The sequence below is a fragment of the Ogataea angusta genome (assembly GCF_019207475.1).
Source record: "Ogataea angusta isolate 61-244 chromosome Unknown 61-244_NODE_7_length_650817_cov_90.064852, whole genome shotgun sequence".
Taxonomy (NCBI): Eukaryota; Fungi; Ascomycota; class Pichiomycetes; order Pichiales; family Pichiaceae; genus Ogataea; species Ogataea angusta.
In genome coordinates, this window is record NW_025065221.1 from 376,825 (window position 1) to 401,515 (window position 24,691).

Sequence of the window (24,691 nt, forward strand, 5' to 3'; positions counted from 1 at the left end):
ATACAGGTGCTAGTTCCTCTCAATTTGTCTTTTCTTTGCCGAGCTTTTTGTTTCCTGAATAGACAAACACCACCAAGAAAACAAACCACCCCACCATGACTGCAAGAGCACTGCTCAGATACACCCACGAGTTGGTGATCTCCCAAGACCGCGGGTACTCGTCGTTGGCGAGATGGCGCACAGGAACGGTCACGCTCTCGTCGATGAAGCTGTATCCCTCACGCTGGTAGAGCACCTTGTACGTAAACATGCCGTGCTGATCTGGGATCTGGAACGTGGTGCCGTAGATCTGCGACGAGTTCTCCACACGCTTGGGAGCAAGCGTGAGTCTATAGTATGGGTCTAGCATAACGAACTCCAGTTGAAGATCTTGGCAATCTGTGAATGGGGCCCATTTTTCGCCGTCCCACTGCGACACGCCGATCTCGAACGTTGTTGTGTCTTTGATTTTGTATCCGGAATCTCCATTTTCGTTGTAATGTGTCACAGACGTAGCCTTGATGAGTCCAGAGATCTGGAACGTCCAGTTTATCAAATCTGTCACGAGCTCCTCGTTGAAAGACTCGTCTTTGAAGCTGGCTGCCGAGCCGGTCCAGAAAACACGAGCGTTGTTCAGGCCCTGCAGTCCGACGAACAGATAGCCCTGGGAGCCGGAGTGCCACGTGGAATCGGCATTGACACGGCCCTCGTCCACGTTAAAGGTGTATGAGGTGCGCGGAGCGCGCACAACAGGCACCAGAAACTCGTTATTCGAGAGCAACGCGACAGAGCCATCTTTGTATGCAACTGGCTTTTCCGTGTGCAACACAACCTTGTTCAGGACGTCTGGCGCTTCCAGCGTGTCGCCGTTGTGGTGGTCAATGTATTTGTAGCCCTTTGGGCTTGGATAGATGCCCAATTCGTTCAGGAACAGCACGACGTCGGTCTGGAGGCCCGTGTTGTCAGACACCACAAACACGTCGCCGCCGTCCTGGGTGAACTTGAGCAGCATGTCGGTGTCGACGAGGTCCCTGGCGGTCGTCGGCAGGATCAGCAGGTTCTGGTACCGTCTGTAGCCGTTTCTGTACAGCTCGAGAGGCTCAGACTCGGGACCCACCAGTGCCAGCTCAGGCTGGAGGTCTCTGTCCCTGAGCGTCTGGAAGAGCTTCGAGTACTGCGACTCAAACTCGGGCAGTCTTGTGTCGTACACCACGAGCGTTCTGGAGTCTGCCAGGGCCGAGGACAGCGCCCAGGCCAACGGGGTCAGAAGAAACAAGAGAAAAATCATGGATTAAAAAAAAAACGTGTTCGCGGTTTATGACGTTAGAGAAGGAGGAGTTTGCGGAAGCGTACAAAAGACTGAACGAGGCCGAGGCGGCGGCAACGGTAGGTACGAGCGTGCTAATGGCTAACTTTAGCATTTGGAGAAGCTGCTGGATGCGATCGAGAGCAGGGTGGACGATCTGGAGAGGAGCGGCGAGTCGCAGACGACGGACGCTGCACAGTCGGACGCTGTGCACGCTACCACGGGCGACGACCAGCCAAACGAGCAGGAGCCTGAGACAAATAAGGGAGGCCTTTAATTGCAGATAGTTCTGGACGCTGGCCAGAACTATAAATTTCAATTTGTAATTCGTAATTTATTCATTTTTCTACGTTTCATGCCAATCGAAGCGACCGACGACAAAGTGGAGCTCATTTCTCCGGAAAACCCAAACACAAAGGTGTCTGTGCTGCTTTACGGAGCCACCGTCACGTCCTGGACCATTGAGGGCGTCGAGCAGCTGTGGCTGTCGTCGGCGGCCAAGCTGGACGGGTCCAGGCCGGTCAGAGGCGGCATACCGCTGGTGTTCCCCGTGTTCGGCAAGAGCAGCGCGCCAGGGTTCGACCAGCTGCCGCAGCACGGCTTTGCCCGAAACTCCACCTGGGAGTTGCTGGGCCAGATCAGAGAAAACCCGCCAACCGTGCAGTTCGGTCTCGGCCCGGAACAGGCCAACAAGGAGGTGTATTCCAAGTGGGACAACGGCGACAACGACTTCACGCTGCTGCTGACGATCGAGCTCAAGCCAGACGCGCTCACCACTACGATCGAGGTGACCAACTCGGACTCCAAGCCCTGGAAGTTCAACTGGCTGTTCCACACGTACCTGGCCGTCAACGACATCGACGACACGTTGGTCAACAACCTGCCGGGCGAGACGTGCTACGACCAGCTGCTGGCCGAGACGTACGAGGAAAAGGCGCCGGCCATCGACTTCAACGGCGAGCTCGACAGAATCTACCAGAACGTCTCGTGCGAGAAGCTGCTGCAGGTGATCGAGCTGGGCAAGGTGGTCCACAACGTGGAGAGAAGAAACCTGCCCGACGTGGTGGTGTGGAACCCATGGACCAAGAAGGCGGCCGGCATGGCGGACTTCGAGCCAAAGGACGGCTTCCACAAGATGGTGTGCATCGAGCCCGGTCACGTGCACGACTTCATCACGCTGGAGCCGGGCGAGTCGTGGACCGCGTCGCAGATCATCCGAAAGGGCGACGCGATCAAGCTCCAGGCCATATAGGTCACTCCGAGTGAGGCCCAATTGATTCGACTGGTTTTTTCACAAACTCCTCCTCTGTAGTTTTCGTAAACGGGTTGGCGGGCAGCTTTGGGTTGATGACGTACCTGCCGCTGTCGACCTCCGGGAAGCTCACCTTGATCTTGCCCGAGGTGCCGCTGGGGATCCACCACTTCGCGCCCGTCGTCTTGCCCGACGGAGCAGGCAGGCCGTGCGTGAGCAGAAACGTCGACTCGTTGATGTTCTGCGCCAGAACCAGCGAGTTCACGCCTACAAGCTCCACCTTGCGCGTCTCGTACAGCTGTTTCTCGATCTCCGACATGATCTTCTGGTCCGCAATGTCCAGCTTGGCGTGGAACACGCCGTACACCGGCTTGTGGTCGCTGAACTTGATCTCCTGCGCACACCCGTACTCTAGCTGGCGCAGCACAACGTTCTTGCTCCGCGCAAGACTCAGGATCCGGTCCGTCCACGCAGGCACCCTCTGTTTGTCGGACGTGTCGTAGGTGTCTGTGCCGCGGTCGAATTTGTACGTGGGCGGGAAATTGATGGCCATCTCGTTGAAATACGGGAACGACTCGCCCGTGGCCATTTGCTTGTTGAGCTGGTCGTACTCAAACAGGGGCGTGAACCTCACCTCGTCCAGATGCGTGCGCACCTGCTCGTTTGGCAGGTCGATCCGGAAGTTGAAGTCGCCGACCCAGAAAACACAGTCGAAGTCCCGGATGCTCTTGTTGTGTCTGAACCGCAGCCCGTTGGCAATGGCTTTGTAGTTCTGGTGTCGCTCATCCACGTTGTGGTGTCCGGCGGCCAGATGCGACGCAATGAAACACAGCCGGATCGAGGACGAGTAGTCGAACGCAATGGCGATGCCGCCCTTGTTGGCCGAGATACCCCGGAAACCGGTTTTTTTGAAACTGGTCTCGACGTTGCTGATGTACTCGAGATTTTTCTCCTGCACAAACACCAGGCTCAATATCCCGCCCAGCTGCTCGCTTTTCAGCAGCGTGTAGCCCACACCCTCCTTGAACCAGTTGAGCGTCTCCTTGATTTTTTTCTCCCAGAATATCTTGGTGGAAGCATCGATATTCAGCATCTTGCCCGGACTCAGCTCCACCACCTCCTCGAGCCCGACTGCAATAATGTCGTACTCCGGGTACTTTTCAGGAGCAGGGAAAAACCAGCTCGTGATGTCGCCGTCGTACTTGATCGCGTTAACGTTGAACGTGCCTGTCCAGAGACTTAGTTCCTTGGTCATTGTAAACTCGTCTGCCCGTTTCTGCAGCTCAGCCATCACGTAATCGTGGATCGGGTCATACAGTGCGACTTCCACCTGCGAGTCGCGCTGGCCAAGCAGCTTGTCGAACTGGTTCTGCTTGCTAAACGTCACGGACGACGTCGAAGAAACGTATTTCTTGGATTTCTCTGCCACCTTGCCTACAAAACCGCCGCTCTTGGTCTTGGTCTTGCTCGAGGTGTACCCTTCCACCATTCTTTCCAGGCACGTCCCGTTCTCTGTCCACAGGAACTGGTGTTTGGCCCAGAACTCGGGGCCTGGAGTGAAGTTCAAAAATTTGAAGAAATAATCAAGCACCTCGGCAGACACAGCAGCCATGATGGTGTTGGCGCGTTCGGTCGAGGCCAGCGTGTTGACCAAGAGCACACCAGACTGTCGTCCGATGTATGTGCGTGTCTCTATGTCAAAGCAGAAAGCCTCGTAGGTCTTGAGATGGTCGGAGATCTGCTGCATCAGCGGGGCCAGATAATGGTAGCTGGATTTGAAGATCAGCGAGCTCGGGATGTCTGCCTTGGTGTATGAGAGATGGCTGCCCCAGAACGGCGACTGCTGCACCATTTTCGCGTACCGGCGGCTGAGCTCTGGCTGGTCGCCGCTTCTGGAGAGCGCGTCGATCACGTGCACTGCGCCGTGCTCGAGAATGAGCGTTTCGAAGTGCTTTGAGAACGCAACGTTCGACGCCTCCTCGGACCTGGGGAATTCGATTTTCGTCGACATCAGCTGCGACTCGAGCTTCCACACGAGCGGGACGTTGCCGCTCAGCTGGACAAGCGCAAAACAGTAGTACTTGTTGGTGAGAATGATTTCTGTCTCGACGAAGTTCGGCACGTTGCCGTCGTCGTCCGCGCAGTACGGCCCGAACATGGGCGAGCCCTTGAGACAGCTCTGTTTCGAGATGATCGTGAGCAGCCCCTCGTTCTCGTTGACGGTCACGGTCTGCGCAAAGCCACGGATTATCGACACCACGAACTGGCCCGCGTTGAATACTCGTCTCTCGTCCTTGCTGAGCCGGTTGCGGAACAACTGCAGCTGGCCAATCATGCTGCGGTTCCACGCAAAGCGGCCGTCGTAGTCGTCGACAAGATTGAACGACGAGACCGACCGTGCGCTGCGAACTCCCCGTTCCTGGAACCGCGACACCAGGTCGAAGCAGGGCGAGTAGTAGAACGTTCCTGTGGCGAGCAGGCGGATAATCGAGTGGACAGGAATCTCCGGGAAATCCTCGTGTGTTCGGATGCGCCCGTCAAAAAGCGCATAGTCGTACGAGTCGCTGTTCAGACACACAAACGTCGTGGCTGTGATTTTGTATATGCGCTCGTTGATGCGCACCGACCCGACCTCCGAACGGCCAGTCACAAACCCAACAAACACCAGGCCCTTCATGCACACGATTCCCAGCACCGCGTGGATCTCGGATCCGCCGAGCCCCTTGAGCTCCACATACTTGTGCAACGGCACGAGCTGCTCGGGCACGAACTCGATCACGCACTTGGGCTTGCTGTCTTTGGACGCCTGGCCGTGCATCTCTCGCAGCAGCAGCGCAAACCCGTCCGACACAATGGCCACGGACCGCGGGCTCTTGTTCAGATATACCCTCATGGCAGAATAAATAAAATAAATAAATAAATTATTTTTATGGCTAATGTTTCGCAGGAATTTAGAGATCTGTGCCAGGCGTGCCGCAAGGGCGACGTCGAGCTCGTCGACAAGTACGTCGCGCAGGGCGTCAACGTAAGTGTTCGTGCACGCGGCCACTAACGCCAGATGAATCAACTGGACGAGTGGGACTACTCGCCGCTGATCCTGGCCTCCATCTGTGGCCACGAAAAAGTGGTAAGACTGCTGCTCGAAAAGGGCGCCATCGTCAACAGAGACACGTTCGAGGGCTCGCGGGCCATCTACGGCGCGCTCACAGACGCCATCCGCAGCCTGCTGCTCTCGTACGACATCACCAAGGCCGTCGACGTGACACAGCCGTTTGCCTCGCACATCTCTGCTCTGCTGCAAAGACCGCCCATTGCGACCGCAGACGTGCGCATCGACGGGTTCCGGCTGCACCGGTTCCTGCTCACGGTGATGTCGGCGTACTTTGCGCAGCCCAGCGTGGATTTCAGCGGCACCAGCAGCCAGGTGCTCCGGTTCCTGTTTGAGTACATATATCTGGTGCCGTCGCTGGATCTGAAGGGCGTCGACGTGGACGAGCTGCGTCGCGTCGCGGACCAGACCGGTCTCACGTACATGCGCGTCGCCGTGGACATGATTCTCGCGCAGAAGTCTGCCGCAGACATCAACAAAACCAAAAACACCGTGCAACACACCATGTACGAGACGGCGCGGCAGAAACTGAAAAACCTGGTGGACGGGATTGTCGCCAGCAAGATCGCGAAGGACACAGAGCTCACGGCGGCCGAGAAACGCGCGCTTGTGGCTCCGTGGCACGCAGACCTGATTTTCCGCGCGCAGGTCGGGTCCAGGACGCTGCACTACGCCGTGCACAGAGCTATTTTTTCCAGGGCAGAATACTACCTCACGCTGTTCGGGTCCGGGTTCCACGACACAGCCGTGTTTGGCGAGCTCGAGCAGGACGGCGTTGTCGACCTGGACCGTCTGCATGCGGACGCGGACGCAATCCCAGTGATTTCTCTGCCCTCGTCGGACATGCTGGAGATCTCCGAAGAAACGGTGGAAATTCTGCTGAAACATTTATATTTTGACGAGGCAGACGTGCCGCCGCAGTTCGCGATGGAGACGCTCGTGATTGCAGACGCGCTGTTCATCGACCGGCTCAAGACGATCGCCGCAATCAGTCTGTCGTCGATCGAGGACTTCTCGACGGTGTCGATCTCCGTCTACGACGTGCTGCGCGCGGCGTGGGAGTTCAAGGTGCACCGGCTGGAGGACCGCGTGGCCTATTTGATAGCGCAGGACCTGGGCTCGTTCTGTGCGGACCCGCAGTTCCGCGACATCATCCTGGAATCGTCGCGACGGATCAGCGAGCGGCAGGAGTTCGACACGATCGAGCTGATCGACGATATCCGCTTCTATCTGGCGAAAAAACACGCGATCGACCAGGACGGCGGGACGCTCAACCCGACAATGGCGCGCGTCGAGAACGACGAGTATCTGGAGCGCGTGCGGCAGTACGAGCAGGACATTATGGCGGTGGACGGGATATTGGAGGAGCTGGGGCTGAACGCATAGTTACTAAATACATTTATCAGTCTAGTTCTTTCTGGTGGTTCTGCGCTTGGTCTTGAGATGGGTCTCAGGCAGCCACGACTCGTCGACCTTGGCAGGAGCCGTCTTGGACGGTTTGGCAGCCGGCAGTTTCTGTTTTCTGGCGTCCTTCTTGACGGTGCCGAAGTAGCTGGCGCCGAAGAGCGTGTACAGGAAGTACACTATGCCACCGACCGAGGCGGCAAGGATGACCTCCAAAACTAGCAACTTGGGGTTGAAAATGGAGATCTTAGGGTCGTCGACCTGGATGAGCTGGTTTCTCGAGCCTAGCATCATGATTTGCTCCTTGAACACAACATAGATCGACGGAACAACTAGGTACGAGTCCGGGTTCAGGTCGATGCCGATTTTCTGCGAGAAAGACACAACGTCCTGGCTACTCACCGACAATGGCCCGATGTTGGTTGCGGTGATGTTGTACAGCGTGTCTCCGGTGACGGGCGAGATCAACTTGCCTCCCACACCCAGGATTGTGCACTCATCCTCCTCTCCGTTGTAGAACTGGTAGTCGATCGTGATGGTTTCGCCGTTTTCCACGTCGATGAGCTCGGTGGGCGACGTTTGTTTGTCTTTGATGAGGTACTCGACTCTCAGATCAAAAGGCTTCTCCTCGGTTGGCTTGAAGTCGCCCTTGGCGATCTCCGGCTTCGCGGCCGGCTCCGCAGCGGCTCCTGAGACGGCAACGGCTAGGGACACGAGTAATGACAGCAGCTTCATAATTAGACGGGCGTGTTTTTTTTTCGTCGAGAAAAAATCAAATTGCACAATTATTCTCAAATCGTCCTCTATTTTTTTGCGTCGATCCTTGTTCCATGTCTTTCGAACACGCCATGAGCGTCCTCAATTTGGACGTCGTGCCGTCCACGGAGCCCGACGCGCTCGCCGCCATGGACGTCGCCCAGCTCGCCAGTCTGCGGTCCCGCATTGAGGCCCAGATCGACACCCTCCACGCCCGTCTGTATGCCCAGAACGCAGACATGGACACTCCACTGGTCTCCGACGACGGCTTCCCCCGCTCGGACATCGACGTGGTGCAGGTCCGGCTGCTCCGCACACAGATCATCCGGCTCCGCAACGACTGGCGTCTCGTTTCCGACGCCCTCCAGCCCAAACTGGCCCAGTCGTTCAGCCGCGCGGCCACGGTCTCCCGGCCGTCCAGCATCCCGTTTGCGTCGGTCGCGCTCGTCGCGCAGGACAGCCCCGCACAGGCGGCCGGTCTGCGCGCCGGCGACCTGCTGCTCTCGTTTGGAAGAATTAACGCTACTAATCACAATAATCTAAAGGCATTAGTCGGGGCCGTCGCAGAAAACGTTCCTGTCGAAGTCGTTGTGCTCAGAAACAACACCCCCACGCAGCTGACGCTGGTGCCTGCCAAATGGGCCGGCCAGGGCCTGTTGGGATGCAAGTTAGACGTGCTTTCGTGAGCTGGTTCACCCCCCGTGCAAAGTACTCGTGAACGCTATCACGTCACCGTCCTGAAGCACATACTCGTCCTCGCCCTCCAGTTCCCAGTCTGTGTCGTTGATCAGCACCAGAATCCCCGGCCGGATCGTGCCGTCCTCCACAAACATGTCGAAATCCTTCTTATCCACCAACAGTGTCTCGGTAATATGGTACATCAGGTCCTTGACGGTGGGGGGGTCCTGTGAAGCCACCGTGCACTCGCTCTTGCGCACCCCGCCGAAAATGACGTCGAGCCCGCCCCTGGAGTTAGAACACCTCTGCTCGCTACTTACAGAAACTCACACTTGACCGTTACAGAGTGCATCCAAGACTGAAAGAATTTTACTAGTGCACGGATGTTTCCCCCACACGTACTGAATAAGAATTATTTCACTCCTGACTCATTACTTCACCATGCTTGCCAATCCTTCTGAAAAGTACAAGAAGTTCGTGCCCTTGAAGCTTTCCAATAGACAATGGCCAGATCGGACGTTTGAGAAACCTCCGCGCTGGCTTTCCACCGACCTCAGAGACGGGAATCAGTCTCTACCGGATCCGATGTCTGTCGAGGAGAAAAAGATATATTTCCAGAAACTGCTCGAGATCGGCTTCAAGGAGATCGAGGTTGCGTTTCCGTCGGCCTCGCAAATCGATTTCGATTTCACCAGATATTGTGTCCAAACCGCCCCGGAAGACGTCTCTATCCAGGTTCTTTCTCCGTGCCGTCCAGAGCTGATTAGACGCACCGTCGAGTCGCTTTCTGGAGCCAAGAAAGCCATTGTCCACTTGTACTTGGCTACCTCTGACTGTTTCCGTGACGTTGTTTTCGGGCTGTCGAAAGAAGAGACGTTGAAACTTGCCACGGAATGCACTAAATTGGTGAGAAGTCTCACCAAAGACGATCCGAAGCAAAAGGACACCGTCTGGTCGTACGAGTTCTCGCCAGAAACGTTCAGCGATAGCGACCCGGACTATGTTCTGGAGGTCTGTGAGAGTGTCAAGGCTGCGTGGGGCCCAAGCAAGGAGAACCCCATTATTTTCAACCTGCCTGCCACCGTCGAGATGTCGACGCCAAACGTGTACGCGGACCAAATTGAGTATTTTTGCACCCACATATCCAACAGGGAGACCGTCTGTGTGTCTCTCCACCCGCATAACGACCGTGGGTGCGCCGTTGGTGCCGCAGAGCTTGCGCAGCTTGCTGGTGCTGATAGAGTGGAGGGGTGTCTCTTTGGAAACGGAGAGCGGACAGGAAACGTCGACTTGGTCACTCTGGCCCTGAATCTGTACACACAGGGCATTCACCCGAACCTGGACTTCTCAGACATGAGGTCTGTGATTGATGTGGTGGAAAAGTGCAACAAGATCCCCGTGCATGCTCGTGCCCCATACGGTGGACAGTTGGTGGTCTGTGCGTTTTCTGGCTCCCACCAGGACGCCATCAAGAAAGGTTTCGAAAGAAGAAAGGACAACAAGGGCATCTGGCAGATTCCGTATCTTCCACTGGATCCACAGGACATCGGCAGAACCTACGAGGCCATTATCCGCGTCAACTCGCAGTCTGGAAAGGGCGGTGCCTCGTGGATCATTTTGCGGAACATGGAGCTCGATCTTCCTCGTGGCCTGCAAATAAGTTTCTCGAAGGTGGTCCAGGATGCTACCGAGAAGAAGGGAAGAGAACTCAAGGCAAACGAGATCATGGACCTATTCAAGAACAAGTACTTGCTCTACAATTACGAAGACAACGAGAATCTCAAGCCGGCAGGCAACTTGTTCAAGTTGGACAACTACTACCTCGGCAACAAGGACAACAAGACCAGGCAATTGGTAGTCGACATGTCGAACTACGACGGCACTATCTCGTACAAAGTTCTGGGAGAGGGTAACGGACCGATTTCTGCGTTTGTGAACGGTCTGAACACGCAATTCAAGTCGAAGTTCCAGGTGATCAATTACCACGAGCATTCTCTGGGCTCAGACTCCAATTCCAAGGCAGCAGCCTACATCAACTGCAAGGTTGACGACCAGCACCTGATTTGGGGTGTAGGTATCAACGAGGATGTCAGTACTGCTAGTTTCAACTCTCTGTTGAGCGTCATCAACCAGGCCATTAGTATGGGTGTGATCAAGGAGATGAACGTTTGAAATATTTATTTCTCATTTAAATATGTAGGTTTTTTATTTTATTTATTTATTTATTTCCCTAATGGAGACGTACAATAATATGGACAGGGGCGAGCTTCTGCAACGTCTTCTGGCGCTCGACAAGGAATTCAGTGCGTACATAGGCGAGTCAAAGGAGCTGGAGGAGTTTCTGGAAGGCGAGGTTGAGCGGTTGACCAAGCAGGCCCAGACTTTGGAGGACGCGAACAAGAGGCTACAAGAACAGCTGGATGCCGCCAACGGCCATAATATCGAGCTCACGCGACAGGTGGGGGCTTTGGACGATGACAAAAGGGCGCAGATCAGCCAGCTTAACGAGAAAGTGCGAGCTTTGGAGAAAAAGCTCATAGACACAGAGGTGATCAACGACGGCCTGGAGTCGAAGCTGCGCATTCTGGAGTCTTCCAGAGACGACGAGGACGCACGGCTGGGCGAACTGATGGAGCGTATAGCGCTTTTAGAGAGCGAAAACATCGACAAGGACCAGCTGATAGGCCAACTACAGCACCAGATACAAACCCTTCAGAGAGAGAACAAGAGCCTTGCGCAGCAGTGCGACAAGTACGAGAAGTTCAGCAAACTAATGACAATTAATAGAACGGAATTGAAGGTAGCCAAGTTCCAGACACCTCCAATAAACGAATGAATTTGCATGGCACGGCCCCAATGGGTAAAATAGATTAGGTAGGAAAAAAACTTATTAAATTCCTGTATGGCAGATTTTAACCAGCGGCGGACAAAACTGTACAATTCGCGGCTTATTCGTGCGGAAGTCGCCGATCCGGCGTTCACAGCAGCACAGGACCCTGTCACCGGGGTAAGTGCGAAACTGGACGTAGAGAAGTTTGTCCAGTCTAGAGAATTCGAGATCAAGGAGTTTGAGCTATCCAAGCTCAGATCGCGCTACTCGTCCGCAACGAGAGTGTTCCAGAGCTTGCCGCGGTCCATGCGCAGACGAACTGCGAGCCACAACGTGCGGAGAGTGCCCAAAAGGCTGAGGACCCGTGCGTTGCGCGAGATGGGTCTCTCGATGAAGGAGCCGGACGGGAACGAAACAAAAGGCGTGGACAGACAGGGCAGGCCGTCGAAGGCCAAACACTCACGCGGAAGGGAGCTGTACCGGCTGCGACGCCAGGAAAAGCTTCTGCGCTACGCAGCGCGTCTCAAACTCTCTGGACACCTTGTGGACGGAGAGCGTGTTAATGTGCGCAACGTCAAGATGAGAGCCAAGCTGAAAGCGCTGCGCGAAAGAATACAGGAGCTCTCGCAGAACGCGGAGCCGCCTCTGAACAATGTCTGTGGATCTGTGGATTGGACAGGAATCAACGAAAGGGCCACAATAAGCAAAGTGTCCACCATCAGGTACATATCTCGCCAACGCGAGTTCAAGTGGCTTCCAACCCACGTATGGCACGCAAAAAGGGCACATATGGTAAAACGGTGGGGCTGGAACATCGCGTACGAGCCTACCATGAAGTGTTTTCGCCAAACCAGCCGTCAAAGCAGGACCAAGGGCTGCATTGGCTTCGACACTTCTTTTTACACTACAATTGTTTTGAAAGGGGACGAATCGAGCCAGGTTGTTGGAAGTTTGACCGACGGAAGAGCTCTAGGGAAAAAACACGTCCAAAACGGCAGGATATGGGAGGGATTCATCCTGCTTGACAGAGAACCTTTGTGCCATTCCATGGTCTGGTGGATAAAAAATGGAAAAGAGTGCGTGCTGAGAATACACCCGTCAGTATATGATCGTGTGATGGACTACCTTCTTTCCAAAACAGACGGTATTGAGGTTCAGGACTGCAGATACTCTATCGGGTCAATCACAGTCACCGGACCGCAGGCCCTGTGTTCGTTGGCCTCTATTATTCATCCTTCCAGCGAAACGGTAGCCAGCCAGCTATTTGGTCAGTTGTCCACGCTGAACGGCTCGGCCGTTCCTCTGGGGTCCACGTTCAGCTTCTTCGCTGACGACCCTCGTCTGTGGCCAAGACCAATCAAGCCCCACACCAAACCGTCAGACCCGCTGGAAACCATCATCCAGGTCCAGGGCGGAGCTGGTGTAGAGGTGTCTGCGGTTGAGGCGCTTTTCTCTGTGGAGGGCAGAGTTGCGTCTTATGCTGGCCAGCCGTCGTTAAAACAGCTGGGACGGCGCAGAACGCCGGATCTGGTTGGCCGGCCGATCCCCAAGACCGACTCCGACCCGAGTGTCCCGATTGTGCTTTTGAAGTCGCAGTGCGGGTTTGTTATGCTGACGCCGTGGCACTGGGTGCTACCGTTCTGGCACCAGTTGGCACACACGCCGCATTTTGCGATTGGCGGGCTGAAACAGCTTGCACAGCTTGGGTTCGAAAAGGGAGAGCTTAGTTTTACCGACTGCGCGTTCACGAGGGCAGGTTTCGTTGAGGGCCTGGCCAAAATGGAGGAGCTGGAAGCACGCTGGGCCAAACGGCCCAAAAGCAAAAGAGTCAACTACGACAAGCTGGACGAGCCCGGATCGCCGTTTGGCTGTGACTGGCGCTATTTGCAGCTCTTGCGGCAGAATCTGAAACGAGTGCCGCCAGTCGAGAACTATACGGGGACAGAGTTTACGATCACACAGGAGAGAGTAATAAACAACAAACAGGACGTTTTTGAGGCCATTGAGGACCAGAAACAGAAAGACAGGCTGATTGCTGCGCTGGGGAAGCCAGTTTTCAAACAGCTGCCCATCAAGCTGGTGGACCTGACGCAGCAGCCTGACACCGCGTCGTCCCAGCTGTCTGTGGTAGCAGTCAAATTTAGCATGGTCAACAGGGGCCATCCTGCGGACAATGCGCGGATATACGCGATTCCAGAAGAGAGCTATTTGCGCTGGCTTGAGGAAGCTGGCAAAAAGACGATATTGGGCAAGACAACGCCTGCTGGTCTTGAGTGCCCGGGCAAAGAGTACCTGATTGGCTACGCCACGAGCGCCACATTTAATCTGGCCGCTGGAAAGGGCACGGGAGTGGGACTTATAGACGCAGAGGTCGCTTACGACCTTCACGCCAAAAACAGACATACGTTTATCGTTCGGAACGTGGCCAGCACTGCTTGCTACCTTGCAGAATGGACTCTCGTGGCTGTGTAAAAAAATAATAATAACAGCCAAAATAGGAATATTTTTGTTTACAAACTTTAATTCCAACTCTTGGAGCCATGTCTTTTCGTCCTCCACGTATGGCCAACACGCCTACTAGGGCACAAACACCCACGCGAAGCCGATCGTCGCTGGGATCTGCGGGCTCTGCGACGCCAGTTCCATCGTCGGTCTCCAGGACCCGGACAGCAGCCTCGTCGGCCATGCGTCGCCCCATGACCCCCCGTGTCTCGCTGGCCAGTCCAGGGTCAGGACTGCGTTCCAGATCCTCAATGTCGAACATGAGCACTCCCATAAGAGCCAGCAGCTCGCTCGGATCGAGCGGTTCGCAGACATACCAGGGAACTATCAAGGTATCTGTGAGGCCCCGTCCTTTGAGCGAAACAGTGAGCTCGACTGGAAGTTGGAACATAAACAAACCGGGGAACACGATTGCGAACGTTGAGACGGGAGAGTTCCAGTACGATAACGTGTTTCTGCCGGACGCAGACAACAGCGAGGTCTACAGAGACGTTGTGGAGCCTGTACTTGAGAAATGTCTCCAGGGCTATAACGGGACAGTATTCGCGTACGGTATGACGGGATCGGGGAAAACGCACTCCATGCAGGGCTCGGAGACAGAAAATGGGCTTATTCAGCTCTGTGCGAAGGAGCTATTTCGCAAACTCAAGCTGGAGTTCAATGCGTTCAAGGTCGGCTGTTCCTACCTCGAGATTTACAATGAGAAACTCATAGATTTGCTAAACTTCGACGGCCCAGCAGCGGAGGAGCTTAGAATTCGGGACGACCCGACTTTTGGAGTACGCGTGGTAGGACTGAGCGAGCACTGGGTTGCCAGCGAGAAAGAGCTGATCGAGGTGTTTGAGCGCGGAGACTCGGTGAGGAAAACAAGCTGCACAGATTTCAATGACAGGTCGTCGCGGTCGCACGCTGTTTTGCTGATGCGTGTCGAGATGAAGCAGGACAGCAGCACGCGGCACTCGACACTGTGTCTGTGCGATCTTGCCGGCTCAGAAAAAGCCTCGTCGCAGACAGAGCGTCGCAAAGAGGGAGCATTTATCAACAAGTCGCTGCTCGCGCTGAGCACAGTGATCCAAAAGCTGTCGCAGGGCTCTTTCAACCACATTCCGTACCGAGACTCCAAATTGACAAGATTGTTGCAGCCGTCATTGAGCGGCGAGTCCATTGTCTCTATCCTGTGCACAATCCATCTCTCCAGCAGCACATTAACAGAGACAATCAACACTCTGCGTTTTGCAGCGCGCGCGAAAAATATTCTGATGAACGTGAGGAAGAACGAGCAGCAGGAGACAGACAAAGACAGGTACGAGCAGCTGGTCCGCGAGAACGAGCGCCAGAAACAAGAAATCGAGGACCTCAAGCGCGAGCAGGTTGGGAAGCGGCTCTGGAGTGGCTCGGACGACGAGTCTGTGGCCCAACTGACGGCAGAAAATCGAATCTTAAACGAAAGACTGGAACACCTGAAGCGGCTACACGATACAGAAAACGTCCAATCGGCAATGGAGTGCCAAGAAAACCTGCAGCAGCTGCTACAATTCGACATCTCGGACCCCAAGTTCTCTGAGATAGTGGCCAGTCTCGAGAGACAGTACAAAATGCAGATCAGCCAGATCGAGGAGATGAAGTCGTACATTTCGCACCTGGAAAACCAGCTGAGGCGGCAGATGAGCGGATCGAAGCCTGAAATCAGTATTGCAGGCAGCTCCAGCGACAAGGACGAAGAGATTGCGGACCTGAAACGGCAGCTCAAGAGCAAGGACTCCATCATCAGCGCGTTGCGGCAGTCGACAAGGGTGCGCGAGACCATCAACGGCGGCAGCGACCGACGCGAGAAGCTGTTTCTACGGCCGATCGAAAACACCATTGCGGCGCAAAAAGAGCATCTCAAAGGACAGCACTAATTAAATACTTTTCGTGTATTTTTTGGCCACGAGCTTTTTCCTCTATAAATAAAATCGGCACGAAAATTTATTTATCTGTTTAGGTTCTTCTATGGCTTCGGATAATCCCTACGCCAGTAAATTGACCGACTCTACTACGGACGTCGAGCTGTCCCGGATGGACCAGTTTGAGGACGGTCTGTCCACCAGATACGCCGGCAAGACCGTAGAAGAGACCGTGCGAGAACTGGACACAGATGCGAACAAGGGGCTGTGCAATCAGAACGATATTGTGTACCGGCGATCTGTTCACGGAGTCAACGAGATGGTGAACGAGGAGGAGGAGTCTCTGTTTATCAAGTTCGTGTCGACGTTCTACGGCGATCCGATGATCTTGCTGTTGATCGGCTCTGCTGGCATTAGTTTTTACATGGGCAATCTCGACGACGCCATCAGTATCACGGCGGCTGTTTTGATTGTTGTGACTGTTGGGTTTGTCCAGGAGTACCGTTCGGAGAAGAGTTTGGAGGCGCTGAACAAGCTCGTTCCAGAATTGGCGCATCTAACGAGAAACGGCACAACAGAGACGGTGATGGCTTCCACGCTGGTTCCGGGCGATTTGGTGCATTTTCAGGTCGGCGACCGGATCCCAGCGGACGTCAGGCTCACAGAGGCTGTCCATCTGACCATTGACGAAAGCAATCTCACCGGGGAGACGAACCCGATCTCCAAGAATCTGGACGTGGTGACAAAACCCATGCCTAGTATTGGAGAGAGAACCAACATCGCGTTCATGGGGACGCTCGTCAGAGACGGCCACGGGTCGGGAATTGTCATTGCCACGAGCCACAAGACTGCTCTTGGCGGAGTGCACTCTATGCTGTCGTCTATCGAGAAGCCCAAGACTCCCCTGCAGAACGCGATGGGCAAGCTGGGCCAACAACTTTCGTTTTTCAGTTTTGCGGTTATTGGCATCATTGGCATCATTGGCGTGTTCGAGGGCCGTTCGTGGCTCGACATGTTCCAGATCAGCGTCTGTTTGGCTGTTGCAGCCATTCCAGAAGGTCTGCCGATCATCGTTGCCGTGACTCTTGCGCTGGGCGTGCTCAGAATGGCCAAGCAGCGCGCGATCGTCAAGAAACTGCCGAGCGTCGAGACTCTGGGCTCGGTCAACGTCATCTGCTCGGACAAGACGGGAACGCTGACGCAGAACCACATGACTATCAGTAAGGTCTGGACCGTCGACATGAAAACTTCGCATTTAAATCTGGAAAAAAAAGACGACGTGTCTGCCAGCCTGACCAAGGACGTGAAATACATGCTCGAGACGGGAAACCTGTGCAACAACGCCAAGTACTCGGTTGAAAAGGAGAAGTTCCTTGGAAACCCTACCGACATTGCCATCATCGAGTCACTGTCCAAGTTCGGAATGGAAGATCTGCGAAACACCAGAGTCCGCTCGAGCGAGCTGCCGTTCAGCTCTAGCCGCAAATACATGGCCATCTCGTCCCACTTTGGCGACAAGGCCAAGAGCGAGACATTTGCAAAGGGTGCCATCGAAAAGATCGTGGGCATGTCCAAAATGTACTACACCAAAGACGGCGAGATCAAGCCGCTCACAGAGGAAGTCACAAAACTAATTTTCAAGATGGCCGACGAGCTGGCCAGCGACGGTCTGCGTGTGCTTGGTTTCGCAAGAAACTCAAAGGCCTTTGACAAGGAGCCGTCCGACCTTGTTTTCTGCGGCCTCATGGGAATGAACGACCCGCCTCGTCCGCAGGTGAGCCAGTCGATTGCCTCGCTCATCAGAGGAGGCGTCCACGTGATCATGATCACGGGCGACAGCGAGGTCACGGCGGCCAACATTGCGCGCAAAATCGGCATGCCGCTGAGCGACCCCGAACGCAGCGTCCTCAACGGAGACAAGATCGACTCGATGTCCGAGGAGGATCTGGCCGACGCGATCCAGTCCGTGTCTGTGTTTGCCAGAACGACTCCAGAACACAAGGTGTCCATTGTCCGTGCATTGCAAATGCGTGGCGACATTGTGGCCATGACAGGAGACGGCGTGAACGACGCTCCTGCACTCAAGCTGGCCGATATCGGAATTGCGATGGGCAAGAACGGCACAGACGTTGCCAAAGAAGCCGCAGACATGGTTTTGACCGACGACGATTTCAGCACCATTTTGCACGCCATAAGAGAAGGAAAGGGCATTTTCAACAACATCCAGAACTTCCTCACGTTCCAGCTGTCGACCTCGGTGGCTGCTCTTTCTCTGATTGCCGTTTCCACGCTCTTCAACCTGCCTAATCCTCTCAACGCCATGCAGATCCTCTGGATCAACATTCTCATGGACGGTCCTCCTGCTCAGTCTCTCGGTGTCGAGCCTGTGGACCAGGAGGTCATGAACAAGCCACCTAGACCGAGATCCGAGAGGATCCTGACCGCTGCTGTGTTGAAGAGAGTCTTGGGCGCCGCTTTCTGCATCATTGTCGGTACCATGTACGTCTACGTCCGCGAAATGAAGGATTCTGTCACGAGGCGCGACACCACAATGACGTTCACGTGCTTTGTCCTCTTCGACATGTTCAACGCTCTCTCGTGCCGGTCGTACACCAAGTCTGTTTTCCAGCTCGGCCTCAAGAATTCCATGTTCAACTACGCCGTTGGCGGCTCGCTACTTGGCCAGCTATGTGCCATCTACGTGCCGTTCTTCCAGTCCATCTTTCAGACCGAGGCTCTTACCTTCGGCGACCTCGCGTACCTCGTGATGATCACCAGTTCTGTGTGGATCGCGGACGAGGTCCGCAAGTACCTCAGACGCAAAAACGCGAGTTACGCATACGGCTACTCGACGTCTGTCTAGATCTAGGAGATAGTTAGACCTATATACTCTATTTATTCTCCGTGAATCAGTTTCTCTGTCAATGCCTCCAGATCCTCCAAGGTCTCTGGCTGTTCGTACTCTATCACCTTCGGCTCCTTGTCTGGCTTTGGCTCGTGCTTCTCGAACCACTTCGGCTTCTTTGCTGGCCTTTCGTCCTCGCTCTCGCTCGAAATCTCCAGGTCTGCCTCCAAATCCGGCTCGCTGTCGGTGTAATCTTGCTCCAGCTCCATTTTCTCCAGCTCTTTTCTTCTGATTTTTTTTTCTCGCCGTTTTCTCTTCACTATGTCTTTGTCCTCCACGTCGGCAGCCGCCATAGCTTTCTTCTCCTCGTTCACAAACTCCTCCTTTAGCTTCTCGGCCGGGCCCTCCTTGTGGAATTCCTCCTCGTCCTCCAGCTCGTAGATAGGATGCGCTTTTCCTTCATCATCAAACACCAGCTTCGTGCCCGATCCACGAGCCTTGGCAGCCAGTTTCTTCGACAACGCCTTCTTCATGGCACGTTTCGACGTGTTCGCCTCCAAGGTAGGCAGGTCCTGCAGCTCGTGGTCCTTTCGTTTCACTGCCAAGAAGTCGTCGTCGTCCTCTGCCTGCGCATCCACGTTCAGTTTCAGATAATGCTCGGAAAGAACGCCCTGATTCTGCCGCTCAAACATCTTATCGTACTTGGTTCTCGTTTTCTTGGCCTCAACCTCACCATTCTCGTCCGCTTTTGCCAGCAGGCTAAGTTGGCGCGAAGCATTCTTTTTCTGCTTCTGTTTCGCCAGCTCCTCGTCTCCTGCAACCATCTTGATTTTCGGCGTGCCAGGCAGTCCCAGAGATTTGGCGAACTCGTCCAGAGGAAGCTGCTTCACGTCAAACACCTCCTTGTCCTTCTGTATGTACACAGACTTGACGTACGAAATAAAAGCCTTTTGACCCAAATATTTCAGATCCGGACTTTTGAAGCACAGAGACTGGATCTGGTCGCGAATACTTTTTTTCTTGGAGTTGCGGATGTTGAGCTTCTTTGGGACGATCTTCTTGCTCTCTAGCCTCTTCACAAAAGGTCCTTCCTCGCTCGGAGTCAGCATCAGCAGACTCTTTCCGGCACGACCAGCCCTCGCCGACCGGCCAACACGATGAATGTATGTAGCCACGTCTTCGGGACAGTCCAGCTGGACCACCCAGTCGATGGCAGGAAAGTCGAGTCCACGTGCAACCACGTCCGTTGCAAACAGACAACAATGGCGGCTTTCTGTGAACTTGAACGTGGTCTCCATTCTGGCCTTTTGCTTTTGACGTCCATGCAGCTTCATGAGCGAGATTCCCGGTTGCAGCTTCCTGAAAGCCTCGTAAATAAAATGAACTTGCTTTGAAGACGAAACAAACACCAAAATCTTGCTATCAAGGTGCGACTTGATGAAGCTCCATAGAATATCCAGCTTGTCCTGAAGCCGTATCACCACGTAGGATTGTTCTAATGATTCGGGAGTGGAGCTCGTGTCGGAGCTCGTGTTCACGTACTCCGGGTTCACAAGAGAAAGTCGAGCCAGGTCCTGCACAGACTTGGTCTGCGTAGCGGAAAATAAAAGGGACTGGCGTTCTGGTGGCAGATTGCTAATAATATCGTCCAGAGTCTTCTTGAAACCAAGATCAAGAATCCTGTCGGCCTCGTCAAGAACCAGAATTTGCAAATTAGTAAGATTAAGCGTGGCAGACTGGTCCATGTGCTGCAAAAGACGTCCAGGGGTACCTATCAAAATATTCATCTTGCCAATTCTCTCTTTCTCGAATTCGTAATCTTTCCCTCCAATCACCAGTCCGGCCGAAAAGCTGTGATGTTTTCCAATTTTGAGTAGCACCTCATAAATCTGCATGGCAAGCTCTCTGGTTGGAGAGATGATTAGTGCTCCCACTCCGTCGTACTCGTTCCAATTTTCATGCACAAGTTTTTCAATCACTGGGATCAAAAAAGCAAGCGTTTTGCCAGACCCCGTCTTCGCAGCGCCCAGTATATCATGTCCTTTCAAGGCGAGGGGAATCGAATCGCGCTGTATGTCAGTCATCGTGACATAACTGCTCTCCTTCACTCCTCGAAGGGTGTTTTTCGTGAGTGGCAGATCATCAAATTTCGTAAACGACTTGGCCTGCTCAGGAGCTAGTTCTTCAATCTGCAGCTTCAGCTGCTCCAGCTCTTTAGCAGCAAGCGCAGCCAGCCTCTTCTGTTCCTCCCGCGTGTGCTTCTTTTTGACCTTTGCCATGGAGATAATTTACAGTTATTTTGTTATTTTTCTGAATTTTTTTTTAAATTCTAGATATTTTTTGAAAAAAGATTTACACCGCCTTGCTCTGCATCATCATATCAGCTTTCTTCTCTTCCTGGGTATCCTCGTGCTTCATTTTGCGCGCCAGCTCGGTCTCTGCAAAGTTGAATGTCTCGTCTTTCTGACAGAACTCATGTTTGAGAAGTTCAGTGGCTGTAGGGCGTTGTTCAGGGTCTGTCTCGAAACACCGGTCCAGGAAAGCCGAGCCTGTATCGCTCATCATCTTGCGTGTTTCTTCAGGGATCGGAGGAGCGCTCTTGTTTCCGAGCTTGAAGATTGCACCTGCGATAGCGAAATCGGACCACGGCCGTTGTCCCGCATACATTTCCAGCACAACACATCCCAGAGACCAGATATCCACCTTGGCACTGTAGCCCTTATGCTGTGTGTTGTCTATGATCTCTGGAGCCATCCAAAAAATGGTTCCTTGGAAAGACATTGCCGACTCGTTGGTGTAAATGTCCTTGGCCTTTTTGCTGATACCAAAATCGCTGATTTTGCAGATACCGTCCATTTCCAGTAACAAATTATCTGCCTTTAGATCACGATGCAAGATGCCCTTGGAATGGATATATTGCAAACCCTGTAACACCTGCTCGGTCAAGAACTTGATCAGGTCTTCCGAAAACCGACCATAGCGTCTGATTAAATGTCCAACGGAGCCTCCAGAAACATATTCTAGGAACAAGCTGTAGACGTTGTTTTTCTTTTCGAAACCCAGATACTGCACGATGTTGACGTGGTCCAGGTCCTTGAGAGAGTCCACTTCTGCGCGGAACGTGTCCATAATCTCCTTGGTTTCTCGATGAGACCTGAACTTGCTGGAAATGACTGTCTGTTTGACCGCTATCATCTCTCCGGTCGTGACGTTCAGTGCAAGATACACTTTTCCAAACGTGCCGACTCCAATCAGCTCACCCTTGACCCATGCAAACTCCTTGTACTGACCCTTGTGGTTCTTCAGCTTGTTCACGTAGCTGGCACGGTTCCCAGGCGTAACCTCGACCACCTTCTGCCCCCACATCTTTGTGCTTGTACGTCTGAGCAGGCTGCCGGTGGAACGGTTGTTTCCCAGCTTTTTCTGGGCCTCTTTCTTTGCCTCCTGGGCGACAATACGGATGCTCTTCATACGGTGAATTTTTCCAGACGGCTCAGGTGGCTTGAGATGGCCACCGTAGTCTTGTTTCACAGACACCTTTTCCTCTGCGACCGGTGAGATTGGCGGCGACACCACTTCGTCAATAATCAGCTTGTCAAGATCAGTGTTCGGGAAGTAGATTTCCAGATTGTCGTACAACACCTCAGGAGGCGGACGGATTTCCAGCAGAGAATCGGTGGACGAAGAGCTGATGTTGGTCGGCACTACGGCGCCCTGATTTGAGTTCTTAGAAGGAGCCTTTGCGAAGAGTCCGTCGTCTGAGTCCAGCGACGAAGTTTCGTCGCTCTCTTCGAGTTCAGGAGCATTTTCGAAGCTGACAGTATTCTCTTTGAACGGATCAAAAAGAGTCTTTTGCGTACCGCTGCGTTTTATAGTCTTTGCTCTGGAAATACTGTTTTTCTCGCCCCGTGTTTCTGGCAGCGGAGGCGGTGGCTTTCTGTATTTTGAGCTGGCTGGTGACGTGACGGAGCTTGGAGACGACTCCTGGACAGGCGGAGCAGGAGCAGTGCGGCGAGCCACGAGACTGTCGCGCCGAACAAACGGCGACTCGCGCTTCTTGTCAAAGTCGATCTCGCGCTTTTCAGGACGAATCACCCTAAAAGTGGCCGAGTCTGGGTTCGATGTAGTCGTGATGGAACGAGCTCTTGTGAGAGACGAGCTTGTCGACCGTTTAGGCTCCGGGAATGCCATTCTGTTGTTTTCTTGGTGCATATACTCCTTGAAGTTCACATAGTCGACACCACCGTTCTTGGTTGCCTCCAGCAGGTACTGCGGAGTTTCGTTGATCCGGTCTAGCGAGTTTTCGCTCGTCAACGAGTGCGATGAGTATGCAGAGAGCGTGGTTGCGTACCGTTCGAGACCCTTCTGGGTGACCAGGATTTTCATGGTCTCGCCAAAGAACTTGCGTTTCATAAGCTCGTCCATAGTCTCGTCATCCAGCGGCTGTCCCGGGTCGCTGTTGAAACCTGTGAGTGCAAACTCTGCTTTGAACAGAAACTTGATATTCAGTGCGTCGGCAATCTTGCGCTTGAACTCGTCAACGTGCGAGCAGTTCATCAAGTCGACCCTGGTGAAGTTGACGTTGTCACGGGACGCCAGCACAAACACGTCGCGGTTGTTGCGCGGTACAGGTCTGAACTTTTGATCCAGAACAAACGCGGTTTTTGTAGGCGGAGCCAGAGTCGACGTCGAGGACGAAAACGATTCCTTTGAATGCAGAGTGGACTTCGTGACCACTGGGATCGTGACCCCGATTGGCGAGGGTTTCTTGCCAACAGGCCCGAGTTTCTCGAACTTTGGGTCGCTCGGCTTATTTTTCGAGACCGTGAAAGACTTTTCGTGCGTGACTTTGCGATCTAGCGGCTTCTTGAAAGTCCCATTAGCAGAGGAAGGACTCACTGGAGAGTCTTTCTTTGGAAAAGTGTAGTCTGCCCTGGACTTGCCGAAAAACTTGTTAAAAATATTCTTCGGCGTGTTTGAGTCGGAAATAGAGCCTTTGGAGCCTGTTCTCTCATGCTTCTTCTGAAACGACTCCACCGCTGAAGTGTTTAGCTGCTGAGCAGCAGAAGCAGGAGACACACCGGCCGGATTGTTGCCGAACACCGATGAAAAAAAAGACGACTCCGATGAGCTGCTTTTCTGGTGTCGTTTGAAAAAAGACTTGGAGTGGAACGACGGCGACGAGGGATAAAATTGTGTCGTCGACGGCTCGATGGTCGACACAGGCCGCGGCCTCTGAGACTCGCCGTCGTCCCCTGAAAACATGTCACTGTTTTGCAGGTCGTCTGCAGCCAGAGTGGGAGCAGATACCACGGGCTGCAGTTTGTCCCCTATCGTTTGGTGGTCCTGCTCTTCTTTGCTTGGGGGGTTTGGGCCCTCCAGGGCAGAATCGAACGAGGACCCGGAAACAAGCGAGATGGACGGGCTGGGAACTTCCAATTTCGACACTGAGTTCTTGCCCAGGGTTTTTCTCAGTAGCTGGATGAAGCGAGTAGGCGTGGAATTCTCGTCTGCCACCAAGAACGGCACATACTTCTTGAGCTCGTTGTAGGACTGCAGCTTGAGGAAGTCGTGCTTCACAAGTCTTTCTGAGGTGAACAGCGAGATCCAGCTCTCGTTGAAACCGTGGCTGCCCAGCCAGAAAACAACGTTCTCCAGAGTCCATTCCTCAGGGTTGTTCACGGACCAGGACACAGAGGATGTGTTGGAGTGGAAACCGCGCGAAATCCGTCTCGAAACACGTAGCGACGACTGCTCCGGGTGGGTGTTCTCAAACGAGAACTCGTTGTCATCTGGCTCCTCAGGCGCACTTAAAATGGAGGACAGCTTCTCATTGACATTCCCATACAGAGGAGAGTTTCCAGAAGTGCTCTCTTTTCTGGGCACCTCGAGCGACTGCGCGTCCTTCGACACTTTGACGGGAATATTAGCGGCGGGCAGTCGGCTCACAGAGGTATCAAGGGTCAGCGAGGAGGGAGTGCGACTCTGTGTCTTGGGAGGCTTACTGGGTATAGCACTGGAATACGGGGAGTCTTTAGACGACTTGATCTTGCTGTTCAGGGCGCCCGAGTTTGTGATCTCGCTCGGAATCTGGTCGTACAGAAACCGCGGCAGCCTATCCCCTTCGTTAGACATGGCGAACAA

At 53.9% G+C, this 24,691-nt stretch overlaps 13 protein-coding genes across 13 annotated transcripts; 7 read left to right on the forward strand and 6 right to left on the reverse strand.

Annotated features, from left to right (window-relative positions):
• Nucleotides 1-19: 19 nt before the first annotated feature.
• On the reverse strand, nt 20-1,267 carry KL928_003658 (uncharacterized protein; the record flags this gene model as incomplete). Its single annotated transcript, XM_043204269.1, has 1 exon — nt 20-1,267. One exon carries the CDS (start codon nt 1,265-1,267, stop codon nt 20-22), a length of 1,248 nt encoding a protein of 415 aa, XP_043059100.1.
• Nucleotides 1,268-1,640: 373 nt separating this feature from the next.
• On the forward strand, nt 1,641-2,537 carry KL928_003659 (uncharacterized protein; the record flags this gene model as incomplete). The annotated part of the gene is made up of 1 exon (XM_043204270.1): nt 1,641-2,537. The coding sequence occupies one exon, from the start codon at nt 1,641-1,643 to the stop codon at nt 2,535-2,537; it is 897 nt and encodes a 298-aa protein (XP_043059101.1).
• Nucleotide 2,538: 1 nt separating this feature from the next.
• Nucleotides 2,539-5,430, reverse strand: KL928_003660 (uncharacterized protein; the record flags this gene model as incomplete). Its single annotated transcript, XM_043204272.1, has 1 exon — nt 2,539-5,430. The coding sequence occupies one exon, from the start codon at nt 5,428-5,430 to the stop codon at nt 2,539-2,541; it is 2,892 nt and encodes a 963-aa protein (XP_043059102.1).
• Nucleotides 5,431-5,595: 165 nt separating this feature from the next.
• KL928_003661 (uncharacterized protein) lies at nt 5,596-7,032 on the forward strand (the record flags this gene model as incomplete). Its single annotated transcript, XM_043204273.1, has 1 exon — nt 5,596-7,032. The coding sequence occupies one exon, from the start codon at nt 5,596-5,598 to the stop codon at nt 7,030-7,032; it is 1,437 nt and encodes a 478-aa protein (XP_043059103.1).
• Nucleotides 7,033-7,053: 21 nt separating this feature from the next.
• KL928_003662 (uncharacterized protein) lies at nt 7,054-7,785 on the reverse strand (the record flags this gene model as incomplete). Its single annotated transcript, XM_043204274.1, has 1 exon — nt 7,054-7,785. The coding sequence occupies one exon, from the start codon at nt 7,783-7,785 to the stop codon at nt 7,054-7,056; it is 732 nt and encodes a 243-aa protein (XP_043059104.1).
• A 68-nt stretch (nt 7,786-7,853) lies between these two features.
• On the reverse strand, nt 7,854-8,687 carry KL928_003663 (uncharacterized protein; the record flags this gene model as incomplete). The annotated part of the gene is made up of 2 exons (XM_043204275.1): nt 7,854-8,249; nt 8,535-8,687. The coding sequence occupies 2 exons, from the start codon at nt 8,685-8,687 to the stop codon at nt 7,854-7,856; spliced, it is 549 nt and encodes a 182-aa protein (XP_043059105.1).
• Nucleotides 8,688-8,925: 238 nt separating this feature from the next.
• Nucleotides 8,926-10,656, forward strand: KL928_003664 (uncharacterized protein; the record flags this gene model as incomplete). The annotated part of the gene is made up of 1 exon (XM_043204276.1): nt 8,926-10,656. One exon carries the CDS (start codon nt 8,926-8,928, stop codon nt 10,654-10,656), a length of 1,731 nt encoding a protein of 576 aa, XP_043059106.1.
• A 79-nt stretch (nt 10,657-10,735) lies between these two features.
• KL928_003665 (uncharacterized protein) lies at nt 10,736-11,320 on the forward strand (the record flags this gene model as incomplete). The annotated part of the gene is made up of 1 exon (XM_043204277.1): nt 10,736-11,320. One exon carries the CDS (start codon nt 10,736-10,738, stop codon nt 11,318-11,320), a length of 585 nt encoding a protein of 194 aa, XP_043059107.1.
• A 66-nt stretch (nt 11,321-11,386) lies between these two features.
• On the forward strand, nt 11,387-13,786 carry KL928_003666 (uncharacterized protein; the record flags this gene model as incomplete). Its single annotated transcript, XM_043204278.1, has 1 exon — nt 11,387-13,786. The coding sequence occupies one exon, from the start codon at nt 11,387-11,389 to the stop codon at nt 13,784-13,786; it is 2,400 nt and encodes a 799-aa protein (XP_043059108.1).
• Nucleotides 13,787-13,854: 68 nt separating this feature from the next.
• KL928_003667 (uncharacterized protein) lies at nt 13,855-15,717 on the forward strand (the record flags this gene model as incomplete). Its single annotated transcript, XM_043204279.1, has 1 exon — nt 13,855-15,717. One exon carries the CDS (start codon nt 13,855-13,857, stop codon nt 15,715-15,717), a length of 1,863 nt encoding a protein of 620 aa, XP_043059109.1.
• A 91-nt stretch (nt 15,718-15,808) lies between these two features.
• On the forward strand, nt 15,809-18,565 carry KL928_003668 (uncharacterized protein; the record flags this gene model as incomplete). The annotated part of the gene is made up of 1 exon (XM_043204280.1): nt 15,809-18,565. One exon carries the CDS (start codon nt 15,809-15,811, stop codon nt 18,563-18,565), a length of 2,757 nt encoding a protein of 918 aa, XP_043059110.1.
• Nucleotides 18,566-18,597: 32 nt separating this feature from the next.
• On the reverse strand, nt 18,598-20,826 carry KL928_003669 (uncharacterized protein; the record flags this gene model as incomplete). Its single annotated transcript, XM_043204281.1, has 1 exon — nt 18,598-20,826. The coding sequence occupies one exon, from the start codon at nt 20,824-20,826 to the stop codon at nt 18,598-18,600; it is 2,229 nt and encodes a 742-aa protein (XP_043059111.1).
• Nucleotides 20,827-20,899: 73 nt separating this feature from the next.
• Nucleotides 20,900-24,682, reverse strand: KL928_003670 (uncharacterized protein; the record flags this gene model as incomplete). The annotated part of the gene is made up of 1 exon (XM_043204283.1): nt 20,900-24,682. The coding sequence occupies one exon, from the start codon at nt 24,680-24,682 to the stop codon at nt 20,900-20,902; it is 3,783 nt and encodes a 1,260-aa protein (XP_043059112.1).
• Between the last annotated feature and the right edge of the window lie 9 nt (nt 24,683-24,691).